Here is an 18,342-nt window from a genome sequence, read left to right as displayed (position 1 = left end):
TTTTAAAATAAATGTTTAGGGTTATTCGTTTTACAAAATGTTAACAATTTAAGGCCAGATCCCCTGTGCTGAAGTCAGGGAAGATGAGAGCAGCTCCAAGCTTTCCTTCCACTCCCCTAATCTTCAGTTTGAAAACTGCCTTCAGTACATTACTGTTGCGTTGCTTAGCATTTGCTTTGGTACACTGCACTGCCATTTCTGCCTTCTTGCCTCCAGCCATGCCCTCAGCCCTCGCAGGAATGCTGCCGCCGATGATGTACAGCCAACGCTGCCTGTAGTTCACCAGGGAACTCCCTGCTACCAGGGGAAGCTGCTCCCACCTGCTCGGGCCTCCTACTCATCTTTTTTTATTGCTAAAGTGGTTCACAGGAGCGGGATCTGATCTACACTTTCTTGAAATAACATTAGCTTCTGATGGCTGGGGACTATAAAAGGCAATGGCACATTTAAAGGAAAACACGGTTTTTGCCTATAGGCAAGACTCTGTAAGATATATGTCCAACATCAAAGCCTTTGCTCCTTATAGTAAAGCTGGACAAGAGATGTTTTTTTCAATTTCAAGATTCTTTTTCTGAGAGTTCAAAACTATTCTTGACCCTCACTGGGACCAACTTAGACTGTCAAACCTTTTTGTGCAGAGAAACACCATGCACTTACCAGAGGAGCCAATAATATCCAGGGTGAGCATGTGCATGGTGTATAACAAAGTACATGATTCAGTCTGGGGCACTGAACTGCAGTTTTTCGTATCCAAGATGACTTCTCTCAGCAACAACTTATCTTACTGTGTTTTTGCAAATGCCTCCATGTCACATCTGGCCAACTCTGAATCAATAATTAAATATACACTGCTACAATGACTGATGTATGGGTCTCTACCTTCTAGATGAATGCCCCGACTACATGGCTATAGAATCAGTCTCCCTTGCTTTATTTGGCTTGGAGACTGTTTAATTATTTATACAAAATGAAACGTCTTTAGAAGCCTGTGAGTATTTAATATCTTTAAAAGACTTTAAAAGTCTTTAAGAGCTGCTGGTCAGCACCTTCCCTTGGGCTGGGCACAGTTCAAAGCTCTCTTCCCAGCAACATTTAACTTCTTATGAAAGCTGGAGCATCTCCAAAAAGTGACTGTGTGATCTCTGTAGGAACTCTATGTTCACACTTAAATCCAAAAACTTAATTGCTCTGTGCAATGTTGTCCTACTTTTACGTCAGTTCAGGACGATATTTAAATTCTGGGAAAAATCTGCAAACTCTTCATTTGCAACTGTCTTCTCCTCTCCATTTTTGGTACCAAACAGCTGTGTTTTCTGCACCCTGTCAGCTCTGACCTTAGCCTTAGTATGGCAAAAGCAGTTTCAAGTTCCTGCTCTGAATGAAGTAAACATTAGCAAGGACTTAGAACTCGATGTCGCACTGCCTAGCTATTAAACTCCACTGAGATGAAGATTTCTCTTTGTAAGTTTGGTAAGAACTGCTGTTCTTATCCAGCTTTCACTATATGTCCATTAGAATAGTGGTTTTTAACCTGAGGCTAAGCACACTGCAGAAAGCAACTAGAAAAGCAAACCCACCAGTGAATAGCGATGCATGTCTTTACTAAAAAATGTATAAAGGTCTGCAAACTTAAGGTCCAAAACCAGTTTATACAGATCTTTAAGAAAGTAGAGTATGCCTTGTCCTTCAATGAGAGCTTGTTTCATTAAATTATATCTACTTCAAATACGTGCAAACACAAATCTTCTATAATTATATTTAAAAGATGCAAACAACAAAAAAAAAAAAAATCAAAGACCTGGCATGCCTGCAGAGCTTCAAACTCAAACAATTATCATTTTTGGATTTCCCTGTTAGATGTTGTGTGGAAAGGCTGTCAGTACCTTATCACTGGGAAATTAACAGTAAAGTCTTAGAGCCTTTAATAGGAACATTGTAGTGCAGATTTTAAGCCAACCTTTCCATATTAGGAATGTAAACTTATTAAGTTGCAATGGAGAGATAGATTTCAAAAATGTACTTAGGGATCATTCTCTATTAAATTATAGACAGTTAAGAGAATAATTTCTAAAGGCCTCAGTTTGATTCTTCCCTTTTTTAAATTACCTTGAAACTACACTTAGAGTTGAAAATCATCTTCACCCTGTCCTACGATAAATGCTGCCTTTCTACTTTTACACTCATTTTGGATGATACTTGAATTCTAGAGAGCTCGAGGTTCATCAGCTCTTTCTGTGCATCTTCTCCTCTTCATCTCCAGCACAAAGCAGTCGTGGTTTCTGTACCCTGTTGGATGTAACCTTGGTGCTAATTTGGGAAAAGCAGTTCTCACATTTAGTGCTGAAAGACTGATAACTGAATCCACAAAGGAATGACACATTTGCAGCGATGAAGTACAGGGGCTGTGGACAATGGCTGTGCTTTCCCACTGCATAAATCCTCCTGACTCAGCTGTCATTGTGCAAGCGTACTGCACAAAAGCAGATTTTGCTTGCATGATTGGGCTTTATGTCAGCATGACTATCATAACAAAAGTGGGTGTTGTGTTATCTTTAACATATCATTATTCTATCAGGTACCAAGATAGATGGATATGTCTGTAACACTGTATTTTACTGTCTCCTGAAGTCCAGAAATGTTGTCTATTATTATAATAAAATAAATCAATGAACAATATTCTCAGGTTAGTGGGCAAGCATGGACTACAGAACTGAAATGTGATAGACCTCAATCTGTCTTCACAGTAGCACACATGAATTATGACAAAACTAAATTTAAGAGGACAAAAGTCAGATTGATACAACTTGTCCTATGAAAATATAGACTAATACAATTTTTCATATACACATTTATCTGATACATATATCCAATGCATACGTCATAAATAGAATTGTTTATCCAACCTGCAATCACACTTTGTGATTTTAATTATGAGTCAGGGATCGGTTTTGTTATGGATTGTATATACAGCTAACATGATAACCAGTATGATACTAGAAGCTCTTGACTGCAGCTAATAAGAAACTGTGTTGTTAAAACACAGTCTGCACTTACATATTAAAAATTTGCATCAACAGTTTGTACTAAATTGCAAAACCACATAAGAAAACCTGGACCTCAGCACAGACATAAATAATATGGCTAGGAGTATCTGAGAATACTCTGTGAGTTCAAAAACAGGAGTGCAGATGCAAGCAGCCTGTACAGCAAAAGTGGCTAGTCAACTCTTCAAAAATTAAAATATAAATTAACTCAGAGTAACTGCAGTTAGTACTCCTGGCTCACTTAAGTCAAATGTCAGCTTTTTCGAATGATGAATTCTCGTTTCCCAATGCTCGTATCCTTGTATAGCTAAAGCCAAGTGTAATTCCATTTAAGTTATTGGGATTTTGACTTCGGTAGAAAATGGATACAGTACTCACATGCATTTTAAAGTATCTTGGTACAAGAAGCCAAAACCAGATTTTCTCTGAAACTATCCCTCTCCCCCCATACACGCAAACAACCAACTACAGGCCTGATCAGTAATATCCATACAACACTGCAAGCTATTGTGCCTTGTTAAACCATTGCATGCTTTGAAACTCAATAGTTTGGAATGCCCAGGACCCCTTTCACTTTTTCCAAACTATTGACAACTCTGGCCTGCTCAGGAAGCTCTGCTGATTCACTTTCTGAAGGACTTTGGTGGCCAGTGTCAGATTTCTTTCAATTTAGCCAAAAATTAAAGCCTATTCAAGGCACGGTCCTGCCCAGGGCTCTGTAGCTACTTTGTGTTGACGTGTGGCTGATGCCTCCACAATCCTTGAGCTTCTGTCCAACTTGCACCCTACAGCAATCTGCTCCTGTGGCACGACTGCGGTAGCCGTAGTGTCTGTATATGTTTTAAATTTAATCACACTCCACAAATCTCAATGCAATTAAAACAAAAATGCTTCTTTATAAATCACTTTTGATTAGTTTAACTGGTTTAAGACACAATTCTGCTCCAAATAAGAGGGGTGTATATGTCACAGATGTTGCTGGAACGAAGCTGTGTGCTAGTCTTTAACGGCTAGATGAACGTAACCGGATAAATGTACATTTTACATACCATTTAGCCACCGGGAGTCATGCTGCTCTGTTCTGATTGGATGATGATGCCCCAAAGTTCGGAAAATGGCAAAGTCCCTGCCCATGAAGTCTGCCGCTGTGCCGGAGTACAGTTCTCCATCTGCGGGAGGATGTAATTGTAAGCAACATTTCTCAATTTTCCAGTCATGGTAAGTCAGAGAAAGCTGTCAGTCCTGTGTTTATATTACACTAATAGGGATAACGAGAAAATTACAAAGCAATAAGCCGTATGCAATGTGTGGCCATTGAAAACACGTGATTAGACCCACTTTCTCATTGCAGACCTTAACTGTAACCTCTCTCAAATGAGCTGTATCTCCCGACTGCTAGTGCAGCCACTTTCCAAAAATACGTCTGGATTCTTAGGCTGGAACAGTGACAGCTTGTACGCCTATCCCTGGTAGGCAGTAGCATGGAGCCCCCCCAAAACTCACCTAACTGTGAATTTACCCTGTTTTAAGCAGGAGTTCGGACTGGAGACCTGCTGGGCTTTTGTGACCAGGTTGGGAATTGAAGAGTCCAGCTCATTCACTCTTGGTTCATAAAGTCATCTATGGCACTAATCATTCTTATCCAGCTGGACTGAGTTGAGCTAATGAACTACTAATTAACCACTCAACTCAAGGTACCTATCCTGCCCACAAGAGGCAGGCCATTTCCTCCTGGCTGCGGAAGATGCAACGGTGTCCCTGGTGCCGCAGCCCAGGCTGGTGAGCAACAACTGGTGAACATCGATGAGACCCTGGAAAGCCCTGGGAAGCCCCGACTCCCTTGCCGAGCCGAGAGCCCGAGCCTAAGGAGCCCGAGCCAAAAGAGCCGGAGCCGGGAGCTTGAGCGAGAGTCCTTCGGAGAAGAAGGTAAAGACGCAAGCCCCGATGTGGTATTCGCGGAAGGGAAGCGTGCTGGAGTTGGATGAATGGGCCGGGTCTCTGCTCACCATAAAGCCTTTGTGAAAACAAAAAATACTAAAACAAAAAGGGGGAATTATGGCACTAATCATTCTTATCCAGCTGGACTGAGTTGAGCTAATGAACTACTAATTAACCACTCAACTCAAGGTACCTATCCTGCCCACAAGAGGCAGGCCATTTCCTCCTGGCTGCGGAAGATGCAACAGCGTCCCTGGTGCCGCAGCCCAGGCTGGTGAGCTACAGTCATCAAGTCCTTTGAATTTTTCATATAGAAATTATATTTTGGTTGATATTTCGTTTTGTTTTGCCTTTCCTTTTTTCCCCTTCTTCTTTTTTTTTTTTTTTCTGAGCAAGAAAATCCTTTGAAAACAGTATACTCTACAGGAAAGACAGAACATGCCTTTCTCCTCTTGCCACCTTTGTAACTGTGATACTGGCAAAGGGCAACAGCTTAGGGACAGAATAAATGAGATCATTCCCTGCTACCTTGACCCCATGCATATCACAGTGAACAAGTGAATTAAAAATTGACTTGTGATACTTCAGCCCACAAATGGCACATATGTAGCCTAGCTGGAGATAAAACTCATAATTCAAAGGACCAGGTCAAGTTAATACCTGCCAACTGGTAAAGAGAATAATAATAAGTACATAGCAATTAGACCCACAGAAAACAACCAGGGATTGAAGAACATGTATCTTTCTGGCATTAATGTAAAGCTTATCCATGAAATTACTCTAAACTGAAATTGCTACAAATGCATTTTTAAGACTGTGTCCTTTTACACCCATATGTGAACCAAGACATCCTACCCTATACTTTTAATATAGAATTAAAAAGTATTATATTTTCAAGCTACCCATCTTAAATGGGTCTTCTGTGAAAAAGACAAGTTTGAAGATAAAGTAACTCTTTCTTTAAGCTAAGGTAATAAATTTTTCATGGTCATGATGAACTGTACCATATCCTCATTTTAAAACATCCTTTAGGAACAAGTTTATAATTTTCATGGCAATTTTAGATATTTCCATGGTGGGACAACCATGTCCAAGCATGCCTACTGGATATCACTGGCATCTTTTCCCTAGAACACTGACACCATGAAATTATCAATTGAACCTACGATGGCTCTGTACCATATGGTAGTCAAGAAAGTCAGGAAGGGTGAAAACATGATAGCGGAAAGGCGTGGAATTGAATGAATTCACAGCAGAGATTAGAAACAAATAGATCAGTCGTGCCCAGCAGGAGGTGTAATCAGAAGTGAAACAGAACAGCATATCATTAATTAACGATTTATCATTCCTCTATGTCATTTTCAACTTTTTTTAAAAGGGGAGACAATCACTTAATTATAGTGATTATTATGTACAGGGTATGCAGCTGAGATTTTAAAGAATGCAAAACCTTTTTGCTTGTGAAAAAGGCTTTGACGCTGTGCTTAACCTTTCTTTAACCTTATCTTCATTTCTTTGTCTTTCAGTCCCTAGTGAGTTCTGATAAGTCAATATAAATCAAAGGGGGAAAGAAAAAAAACAAGCAGCCCTATTTTGTTTCCTAGTTATCAACAGATCTAAAAGTCAATCGAGAATGGAAAAAAATCTATATTTAATACTACATTATTAGAATTAAAACAAATATAGCTCAAAAACTTATTAAAATGATATATTTGCAATATTCAGAATTGTAAGGGGTTTCAGCAACTCAACTTCTAACTCAATATATAAACACCACTGTAAGACCCATATAACCATATAACATGTTTGACTTAATTCCACCCAAGACTATTTCATGCTACTAGGCTTTTGTGGCTGGTACTTTCTTGTCAGTGGTGATAGTGTAATAGTTTTGTTAATAATGGGCTTCAGAAAAGTACAGAAGAGTTAAGCTTCCTTTTTGAAAGAAATAAGAAAGTTGAATGCATGGGAAAGATAGGCAAAACCAAGCCTTGAATGTCCTGATTGCTGTCACCGGTAAAAGGGTTCCCGAGTGAAATCTGCTATCTTTGTTTAGTAGGTTTATTCACTGAAGTTAAGATTTTCAGATGTAGATAGTAGTGCATTTACTTCTTTCTTTTTAAAGTCAACAACAAAAGCTCCCCAGAAAGTAGAATAAACTCTAAAATCTTGAACCTCATAGAGTTCTAATTTCTAATAAATAGGATAGTAACATTTTTCCTTGGTAAAAAGACACTATAGTTCAGATCACGTTGATACATATTTGGGAGTATTAAGGCACCTAAACGGATTTAAAAAATAATAATAATTTTAAAAAGTTGTAATTTTTTTTAAAAAAACACCACTGATACACGGGAACCTAAATACTTTTTGATGATTCTGGATCATCAGAGCTGTTGAAAATCCCAAAGGGTCATTTCCTAAAGAGCAACTGACTGACAATGGGACAATGCTGCCTCCTTCTCTGAGGTTTTTCAACTGTCCCAATACAATTGCTTTAGACTAATACATTCAGTGACAATTCTCTCCTGTGATTACATTCTTTGAAAACTCCGCTGCCTCTCATTTTCCTCCTGCCCTGGAATATACACTAGTGGTGCCCAGGGACTGCTTAGTCTCTACATTTCCATGCATTAGCCCGCTCAAATGGAGATTGTTTAGTTAGCAGCACATAGATGGGAATAGCTAAATGATGTCTTACGTTACTAGGAACTAGTTATATCACGTTCCCAGCTGGTGTTTACTTTAGAGTAGAGTAGCAATAGCGATCTTTAATGAACAACTCTTAAAATAATGAAAAATGTTTGCAGGTGGATGGACAAGGAATGTATACCGGAAAAATATTGGTACAATTTAATAATGATGAACAATTTGTTTTGGTTTTGTTTTGTCTTGTTTTTTTTTTCTTTTTTTCTCCAAATATTATTTTTTTTTTAGGAGAGAGGGAAAACCGAAGATCCTTTTTATGCTTATAAGAGTTTATTTCAGCTGAAATATAAAATAGGAAACCTGACCACTAATGACTGTTAAAGATCTTAAATTACTTTTTGCAAATTAACCTTGGTGATTTGCCCAAACTCCAGCTTGGGTAACTACATTTCACTTGTCTAATATTTACCTTCTAGTTACAGAGTTGAGAACATACTCTTCTTCCACACTTTGCAAAATCTCTCTTTAGCGTTTCTGATGAGTTACAGAGGTTATTTTTCCCTCCTGTATTTAACCATATAAATTTCTCTTACTTCTCAGCCTTCTTTTATCTTCCTGATGGTTACATCGTGTTCTTAGCTATAACATTACATTTTAATGGACGCTGGGTGATTGTTTTACAGTTTCCCTCTTGAACCAAAGATAAACCATGGTTGCTTGTGAGGACAAATACTTCTGGCATATGAGGGGCTGGGAGTAGCTGGTCTATCATTCAGCTTAGAAGAAAGGAGGAAGTCCATCCATGTTCTTCTTGGTGTGAGGCATTTGTGGTCAAGAGACTCCTCTGGCTTTCATAGGCCTGTTCACTGCTTCACTCTAGTGCTACCTACTTCGGAGAGCAGATGGACCAAACCTGTCTATGCAGTCAGCGCTTGGCCAGTTCATTCCCTGTTCCTCACCTATGTTGGGGAAGGAAATTATTTTCCTTTGGGTCATCATTTCACATAAAATTCATGCTTTTTTGGCAAAGATAAGAGTAAGTCATTGCAAACCTTTGGTGAATCTGGTGAATACTTTCTGAAATATCAGGGGAACCTCTGTAGTGAAGGACTGAAGTAACTGCAGCATTATAATCACTACCACAATATGACTGTGAGGTAGCTATGAAGAGGCAGAGAAGAAAGGGTGTTCACGTTCAGGATACAGGAATGTTAATTTTAGCTTTCCCCTGAGTTTTTTATAAGTTACTGAAGTAGAAACTAGTCACTGGCTTTGAATGTTGAATTTGCACCATTTTCTATAGCTCTAATACACCCATGGCTCTAATCGAAGCCTGATTCAAAACAAAATATCAGTCTATTGTTTATTAGGAGAAAAAATACATGGAGTGAAAATTATAGTGATAGGGATTGGGCTCAAGAAAGCAAAGATGTTTTAAAGACATGAAATCTAAGCCAAGGGAAATAAGATAATCATATTTGTGCCGGACTGACTGAAAAAAAAGAAGGAATGTGAAAAGCTAGACGCTGTTGACTTTGTGCAGTTGCATACCGGGTACACCATGTAATACTGGCTTGTCATCATTCTCTTTCTTTATTGTATATTAAAGTAAATAGTAAAGCCATTCCCTTGAGAGTAGCTCTGCCACAAATTCAAGTCGCTCCAGGCACTAATTTATACACTGGCCTTTTACACACACATTTTTTTTCCTTTCTGTTTGTACAGGGTACAAGTTGGAGCAAGACGTGGATGTCTTTCCTGTTTTTCCTGTTAAAAGTGTGTGTCCCCAGGGTAGCTCATCACCTGGGATCATAAGGGGCTTCGAAGATCAGGAAATGAGGCACACTTAGGACTGAGTTTTTGTTGCTGTTTATTTTGAATAGCTTAATTTTGAAATGCAATGTAAATATAATAAGGGTAGATGGTAGGTAAGGCCCTAGACTAACAATGTGGACAAAGTCCTGGAGCAACTAATGTATTTGGTTATGTGTCATTTCCCAAAGATCTCTGAGATAAGAGAATCTGCAGTTTTCTGAAACTATTGTTGCCCCATTGGATTTGAAGTTGTAATAAACTGCCAGAAAGTTAGATGTTAAGGTTAAAGTGGCTACAACTGGGCAGAGTCGTTATGGAAAGAAGAATCGATTCATTCTTAATTTCTTCTCAAAAACCATCTTTTTGCCTTCTTTGTAAAGAAGAAAGAACAATGAACACAATTAATTCAATTAGGTAAATTAAATCAATTAGATAAATTCAATCAATCTGATTAGTTCAATTAGATTAACACAGTCCAGGTGCTTTATACTTACATATTCCATGCAACGAAGTATTACTAATTCAAAAATTCCTAATTCAGTGAAATCCCTCTGTTCAGGCCAGGAGTTTAATTGTATTCACAGTCAGATAGATCACTTCAGCTGAAGCCTCATCTTATGGCCTGGACCTGTGGCTGTTTGCATATCTCCAGCTCACATGCAAGTACAGTTAGGTGATAGATCTTTCTTGGCAGCAAAACTCATGCAAATAATTATTTATTTCTGATCTCACTTCGCTCTCAGTTGTACTGGTGTGACCATCAGTGTCACCAGCCTGTAAACTGGGCGATGAAAATACCTCCAGAGTCAGCTCTGAGGAGGAGAAACCCTTTGCAGAACCAAGATCTTACAGCCATATAAAGCATCTCTCGTGATACCTGGATCTCGATATATACTCACCTTGTTTCTCACGATGCCTGGGTCAACTATATTAAAAATGAAACCAGAATGACTTTAGCCTGGAAACAAAATGCATAAAACAAAGCCCTATCATAAGTACTGCAAGTAGAAAAAAAAGCAGAAAACTGGCAATTATTTACAGTGAACGCACATCTGATTGAACTTGTATTGTGGCACCTACCTACTAAAAGAGAAGCCGTCAGCAGTTTAGGATCATAAGGGCTTTTCCCTCGGCCATTTTCAAAATGAGAATCTTCCATTCTAAAAATGTTGTCCTGTGGCATGGAAAAAAGAAAGGAAAAACAACATTATTTGATGAAAGAACACTAAAAATAAGTTGAACTAAACAGAGTGCAGCATATATGATTCATACTGGGTTTTGTGGTTTCAGGGAAGTCAAATTACACTAGGTGAGGATCTGGCAAAAGTGTTCACCTTCTAATCAGTATTGTGCTGAAGGCTAGTCCAAAGTACAAATACACATGCACAGCTTGTGCTCATCTATTCTGCTTCACATACTATTTACATGGTTTCATTAAATTCTTTTTGCTTTCACTGAGAATACATTCGAATAAAGTAACTGAAGAAGATGGAATTTGAAACTTTTGTCCGAAAAAAGATAAAAAGTATTTTTCTCTGACTATACTTTTCTGAAATGCTCTGCAAGTGTAGATTAGTACATAATATGATGCTAAATTCTGCTTTTCCTAACCTGAGTATTTAGTGACTTACTGTTTCATGCATCCTCAAATTCAATTTTAACTGTATCAGGAGTGCTTTTTTTAATTTTTCAGTACTATGCAACGAAACTTTTAAAATATACAGGCTGAGGGCAAAGCATATGGGGATATAAACCAAGATTAAAAAGGACCTCAGTCAACACTAAGTCAAATCAAGGTCAGTAAATCCAAAGCAATGGGCTTTTCAGTACATTTAATTACTTTAACGTTAACTGGGGAACCAAATCTGCCAATCAATTTGAATAGTGTGTTTATCTTACATTTTGCACTGAGGGTAGAGCTAGAAGAATAGATGCTTTTTGCACAGTAGACTTTTACATTCAAAGAAGACTTGTGGAGGCCACATCAAAACCTAAAATTTCCATTTCCCATCTGCATTGCGGATATTTTGCATTGACAATTAAGCCAAGGAACCCCAAAGCTGGGACAAATCCTACCTCCTAACAGCTTCTCTGGTTGCTTAGGCCTTTGCACCCATTTCTCAGTTGCTTATAGCTAAAAATTCTCTCTGAGGTACATGCTGAAGGACTTCCTTTAGCCAATATTTGCAAGACCAGGTAGCTTAGGCTGTAATAGCTACTACAGCTTCATACAGCCTCTTTTTTTTCTTATTGACTGATCAGACATCACTAATCTGTTTTAGGACAATAAACAAAAAAAACTCCTTCAGAATATATGTCTAAAATATATGTATTGGTAGTAGAACGCAACCAGAGAAGATGTTACAATATTTTTCCCTATTTATTTCTTAAAAATCAGCTCTTTACCTTGATTCTCAAGTCCTGACAGCACTTACTGCTTCCACAGATCAAGAAATTTCCTCTGTCTTATTCTCATCATCCCTTTCCAAAGACAGAATCATAGAGCTGTTTGCTAGAAGGACTCTCTAGATAACATTAAGTCCAGGAGGACTTGAAAGAAGACTACTGTCAACACAGGGTATGGTCAGTTTTGGTTATGTCTTGCCAAGTAGTAAAAACCTTCAGAATTGGAAACTATTATATAACCTTTCTGGGCAACTTTCATTGCCCTCTTAGTGAAGAATTTTTTTTTCTAAACTGAACTTTCCAAGGAACAACTTGCGACTTTCATTCTTTATTATATCATCTGCAATGATGGCAGATGCGTGGGTCTTTCCTTTTTGTAACTACTCCTCAAGCAGTTATGTTCCTAAGCTGCCCATTCAGATTCACTTCTCCAGACTCTCAGGCTAGAACTTCATGAAAGCCTGACCAGGGTGTAAACTCCAGAGTCTTACAGGGTCTTCAGCTTGCAAGTAAAAGTCTTAAAGTTGCACACAGTACTTTCACACTCAAGGGCAACGCTCCGGTGCTTGGTGCCAGAAACTCGGCACTCCACAATGCTGTGGAGGATGCAAAAAAATATTAACAGTTCAGATTTTATTTATTTAATGTGAATTCAGACAAATAGCTGATGTCTTTCTCACAAGCAGTGAATTCAAGTATTTGGAAGCAGTGCTTTCCTTCACACTCTGCCTTCCCCATCTTGCTCCTCCATACTGAACTCAGGCATGGGCCAGGCCAGTGACCAAACATACTTCCAAATCGTATTATTTTAAAGCTATTGAGTCCATGTTTCTGTGAGTGAGTCAGAGGCTATAGTTTTTATTACGGGCTTGTTTAATTACATTGTGCAAGCACATATCTCTGTGTGTATGTGGCGGGTTGACCCTGGCTGAAGGCTCCCCTCCTCAGCTGGACAGGGGAGAGAAAATATAAGGAAAGGCTCATGGGTCAAGATAAAGACAGGGAGAGATAATTCACCAATTATTACCACAGGAAAAATAGACTCGATTTGGGGAAAAATTGATTTAATTTATTACCCATCAAATCAGAGTAGGATAATGAGAAATAAAACCAAATCTTAAAACACCTTCCCCCATCTACCCCTTCCTCCCAGGCTCAACTTTACTCTCAATTTCTCTACCTCCTCCCTGCCAGTGGTGTAGGGGGATGGGGAATGAGGGTCGAAGGTTAGTTCATCACACATTGTTTCTGTTGTCCCTTCCTTAAAGGGGGAGGACTCCTCACACTCTTCCCCTGCTCCAGCATTTGGTTCCTCCCACAGGAGTGTGACAGTCCTTCATGAAATTCTTCAACATGAGTCCCTCCCAGGGGCTACAGTTCTTCACAAACTGCTCCAGCGTGGGTCCCTCCCACACGCTGCAGTCCTTCAGGAACAGATTGCTCGTAGGTCCACCACAGGGTCACAAGTCCTGCCAGGAGCCTGCTCCAGCATGGGCTTCTCACAAGGTCACAGCATCCTTTAGGATTCCACCTGCTCTGGTGTGGTGTACTCCACAGGCTGCAGGTAGATCTCTGCTCCAGCACCTGGAGCACCTCCTTCCCCTCTTTCTTCACTGCCCTGGGTGTCCACAAAGTTGTTTCTTTCACATATTCTCACTCCTCTCTCTGGTTGCAATTGCAGCTGTGCAATTTTTTTTTCCCATTCTTGAATATGTTACCCCAGAGGAGCTACCACTATCACTGACAGGCTCAGCCTTGACCAGCAGTGTTGGTCACCAGCCTAGGCTGCAGCTTCAAGAATGTCATTGCACCTCCCACAGCCAGGAGGAAAGAGCCCACCTTTTGTAGGCAGGGTCTAAACCTTAATTAAGAAATTCCATCAATTCAATCCAGCTGGGCAATCTGGGCAATAGCCACAGTTGCAATAGCCATAATTCCCCCTTGTTGTTTTACCAGTTTTTATTTTTAAAGGAAGGTGAAGGCTTTACAGTGAGCAGAGACCCAGTCCATTCATTCCAACTCCAGCTCGCTTCCCTCTTTTGGGCTTGCAGCTTTACCTCCAGTCCGGGCTACTCTGGCTCTGGCAAGCGAGTCACAGTCTTCAGGGTCTCTCAGACATATCACATCAGGGCCATCAGTTGTTGCTCACCAGCCCAGACTGCAGCTCCAAGGATGTCATTGCATCAACCATAAGGAAATGGCCCACCTTTTGTAGGCAGGGTCCAAACCTTAATTAGGAAATTCAATCAATTCAATCCAGCTGGGCAATCTGGGCAACAGCCACAGTTGCAACAGCCATAAGCAGCAGGTCCGTCTTGGAGCTGGCTGGCATTGGCTCTATCTGACATAAGGGAAGCTACTAGCAGCTTCTTTCTCACAGAAGCCACCCTGTAGCCACCCGCTACCAAAACCTTGCCATGCAAATCCAATATACCGTACTACATATTTTCAAAGGAACATCAGAAGGACTTCACATTTTACTCCAGTTACTGGAGAAAAAGGTGAAGAAAAAAATGGATTGTTAGCAGGACAGTCTATCTGGAGGGGTTTACTGCACCGCAAGATAAAAAGTTTGGACACAACTTCGTGAAGCTTGATCCCAGAATTCAAGCTCAATCTCCTAAGGCATGTTCTTGTAGATGTGGCCTGCTCGATTATGTTTATATAGTCATCCTGTATCTGTAATATCTTGCACAATATTCAATTTCTTTCTTTCCCTTTGTCTTTCTTTCTATTTTTTAACAGTCCAGACACATTCCTTGCTTCTATCCAATTTTCTGACTTTGCTCCTTCTAACCAGAAATGAATAAATAATGAAAAAGAAAAATGTTTTTGAAATTCTGCTGTAGGGTCTATATCTAGATCTTGCACAATAAATAAAAGCAGTAAATTGAAGAGAATGCTAGACCTTAACTACAATAATAGGAAATGGCACTAATGCTACAAGTCATTGTTGGAAAATGTTATTATCAATCTAAGTTTACTTGGGATTTCTTCTTAGTAGATGATAATTGCTCAGCCTGCACACCAATGGATATTTGATAAGGCTATAAAGTCAGTGGCATTGACAGTTAAAGCAGAATATGTTCCCAAGATAATCCCATGTGTCATTAGAAGACAAATAGGAAACAGATGTAGAAAGTGATTTGGTGTAGGAAGGATCTGATTTTTGACTGTACTCTTCTGGTTTATGTCACTGTAACTCTACTGATATTGGTGTGTAACAGGCAAGATAGAGTGGGGAACTGGGTCAGCACAAGTCAGAGATGATCTACCCTTCTCTTTGTGTTTGTGGAATAAAACATTTGAAATAAGAGACATGACAGGGAAATCCCACAGTGTTTTCGTATTTCAGTTAAAACGCAATGTAGAGACATGTACTATAAGTTTCCAAATGTATGAGTGAGTAATAATGACAATAAATACATCACTATTAAGTGCCAAATATATGTATCATGGTTAGTCTGAGGCCCCAAGGAGTTTTGATAAACATGCTATAGGAAGTCTAACCTGTCACAAACAGGGCAACTTGCCCAGAGAGCTTTTTGGGCGCTGAAGTCAAACTACCTCCGTCTACAAACCAACAATAGATAAAGGCAACCAAGAAATAAACTCTTTTCTATGTACTTCCTCACCCCTATTTTAAAAGCCTAGGAAGCAATATGAGAAATGATAGGTACTTGATGTACTAGTCACTGGTCTGTGGCATTTTCACCCAAATTCTGCCCTGAGATGCCGTAACAGCAAGAGATCAGATGAGAACTCAACGTCAATATTTGAGGGTGAAATTTAATCTCTTCATTTTTTATAAAAGGTGTGCTTGATCATTTTCCAGGGAGTTAGCCTCCGTGTCAGACTGGAAACTCAGGCTATGTTCCTGATGTTATAAGTCCTGTCCACCTAAATTACACCTGCAAACCTGTGTGCAGGCAGCAGAGACAGTGGGGCAGCTCTTGGGTAATGACTAGCACCAAAATCCGTCTGCCTGGAGATTGCAAAGACCAAGGCTCTGCTCGGAGACTTAGGGAGATTTTGGAATGTGTGAGTGTGGCCTTCTTTTGCACCGTACAGACAAGAGCTTTTAGCTAGAAGAATGTACATTATTTGTCCTCAGAAAAAATTCTGAGCAGTTTACAATTGTGCTGCCTCTTGGGTTTTGCAGTTAATTGAATGCAAAGAATGATACCGCAGTGAGTCAGCAAATATTCTAGCCATAAACAGCAAGAAAAACTGTATTCACCAAACGCTCACTGTTTCAAAGTTTTGTGAGGGCTATTATATAATCAAAACCAGGAATTCATGACAGAGCAAGCTTGCCAGCCTGGAGGAAATCTATTAGAAATGAATAAAATAAACAAAAAAAAATATTCTAAGAAAGGCGTTTGTAATTCAGCAACGAGTCCAACTTATTGTCCAAAACCCTTCTTGAGTTGTGCTGGCAGCCCAAAGGACATTACAATATACTTCAAACCCTTTTAAGTATCCTTGTAGCTAAAAACCTTGCTGTACTATGTTTTATTTAGTTGGTGCTTGGTTAGTAAACTAAGGTTTATATCTCATTGATGCTTCTCTATCATCCATAATAAAAATACTGAAAATGAGATTGTTTAGGTCTTGAAATTCCTCATGGTATAGTATGAATTGTTTCACCTAGTAAATGCCTTATGTCATGTGAGATTATGCTTCTGGCTCCTCAAAACACATGTTTTCCTGTAGCACATAGTGTGATAGATTGTAAGACTCAGCCAGAAAGAACTACAGATCCGCCATGGAAACAAACATGAAAATTATTGTGATTCCCATTCATTAGCCTGACGATCCAGAGCGGATCCAGAGATTTGCTTTCAAACAGCTGAAATAACACCCATATCATGGTCCTGAGCAGTGACAAGACATTGTTATTTGACCAGACTTATTTCATTTCTTGAATAGCTTGAGTCAGCCAGTTCAGTCAGTGTACCAATACAATATAATTTTATATGTACATATAAACATATATATACCAACTGTATATCCACATATACAAATATATGTATATATACCCAATATAATAACTTTTTAAACCAGTTTTTGCATCTCTCTCAGCAGCTGGCCCGTCCAGAACCGACTCAACAAAACAAGAACAAGAAGGATGAAGGCATACACTAGTTGTTTTTGGTTTAAAAATAAAAAAAAAATAAAAAATCTTATTTCCCAGTTTAGTACTGTTTCTGGCTTGTAAGAAAACATGTGGTTAGTGGGGAAGAGCTAACCTACCAGAATGAACAGCATTGACTGCTGAGTTTCAGGTGATTTTTTTTCCTGAAATTTTTCTGGCAATTAACACAGAAACCATCCCAGGATTGCAGAGCCTAACGCAGCGAAACCATTGCCAGACAATACTGAATCAATGCAGCTCAAGCCAACAATCTGAAGAGGCTGTGTTGATAGAGTGCATGCAGCTACTAAGAAGGTACTACTGGTTTAAATTATAAGGCATGGAAGTCATAGAGGGGTCTGACAGCAGTGATGCTGCCCAGCTGCTCTGGTGCAATTGAAGAACTCATATCCTTACTCTTGTCACCCCCAAGCTGTAAATAGAAAGGAGCACATCTCCAGGGTATCTTCCAGGGGCTAGCTGTTCTCCACATCAAACTGCCGAACAATAACGTGGGATGGTCCAGAAACACTGAAGATGCCAAGAGCCTTAGGAACTATCATATCCTTTGTTTAATAAAAAGGGTAGAGCTGGCTCCAGCTGTACGCTTTATTGATGTTAACATTTCTCTTGCTGTTTTCACAGACTCTGTCACACTAGCATGAAGCATTTTATAAGATAAATAGATTAAAGGGGGGGAGGGGGGGGAAACAAAACCAAAAATCCCAAACCAAACAGAAAGCCCCAAAACACTCCAGAAAAAAATAACCCCAAAAGATTGCCAGAGTTGAGTGGCCTGGAGTATGACAATGCACCAGGAAGGAGTACCCATTTGGAGGACTTTAAGGTCAATGGCAATGTCTTTTAACCGAGTCAAAAGTTGCTGGCATTGTAATACCATGTTCTTTGTATTATCCAGTGTTGGTAAAGAACAAAAGGAAAAGCCCCACTTCCCACTTGTTAAGGTTTGGATTGATCCCCTCTACACAGAGGCATTAATTTGGGTGGCTAAATTTGTTGCCCTGGTCACAGTCAGCAGAAAGCAACAGGTTCCTCTGAACGACAAGTCCAACCAACTCAGAACTGCAGTTGCCAAGGGCAAGATCTCCCTTCACTGACCACAGAGGAAGCCTCATATGAATTTAGGTCTGAGATAAGAGTTTTTCTGAAATGAACACTGCTGAGGCAGCTGATTGGAGACACCTGACTTTGAAAACAGACACTGAAGGTTTTGCTGTTTGGGTTTTTTCCTTTTTTTTTTTTTTAGCATACTAATTTCAGTGAATTTTTGATTTTTCTCTTGCCCAATACAACTTTCTGTGCACACATTTTATGACTATATCAAGGAAATTT

At 39.4% G+C, this 18,342-nt stretch overlaps 1 protein-coding gene across 1 annotated transcript in view; it reads right to left on the bottom strand.

Annotated features, from left to right (window-relative positions):
- Positions 1 to 18,342, bottom strand: part of SEMA3A (semaphorin 3A) — a 169,876-nt gene that overhangs the window by 53,489 nt on the left and 98,045 nt on the right. Inside the window, exons 6-7 of the mRNA XM_086611182.1 lie at positions 10,527 to 10,620; positions 4,094 to 4,213 (exon numbers count right to left, since the gene is read on the bottom strand). Coding sequence (XP_086467308.1) covers positions 4,094 to 4,213; positions 10,527 to 10,620 — 214 coding nt within the window. The remainder of the gene's footprint in view (positions 1 to 4,093; positions 4,214 to 10,526; positions 10,621 to 18,342) is intronic.

This window comes from Tauraco erythrolophus, chromosome 4 (genome assembly GCF_009769465.1).
Source record: "Tauraco erythrolophus isolate bTauEry1 chromosome 4, bTauEry1.pri, whole genome shotgun sequence".
Classification (NCBI taxonomy): Eukaryota; Metazoa; Chordata; class Aves; order Musophagiformes; family Musophagidae; genus Tauraco; species Tauraco erythrolophus.
This window is presented reverse-complemented; position numbering and strand designations above follow the sequence as displayed.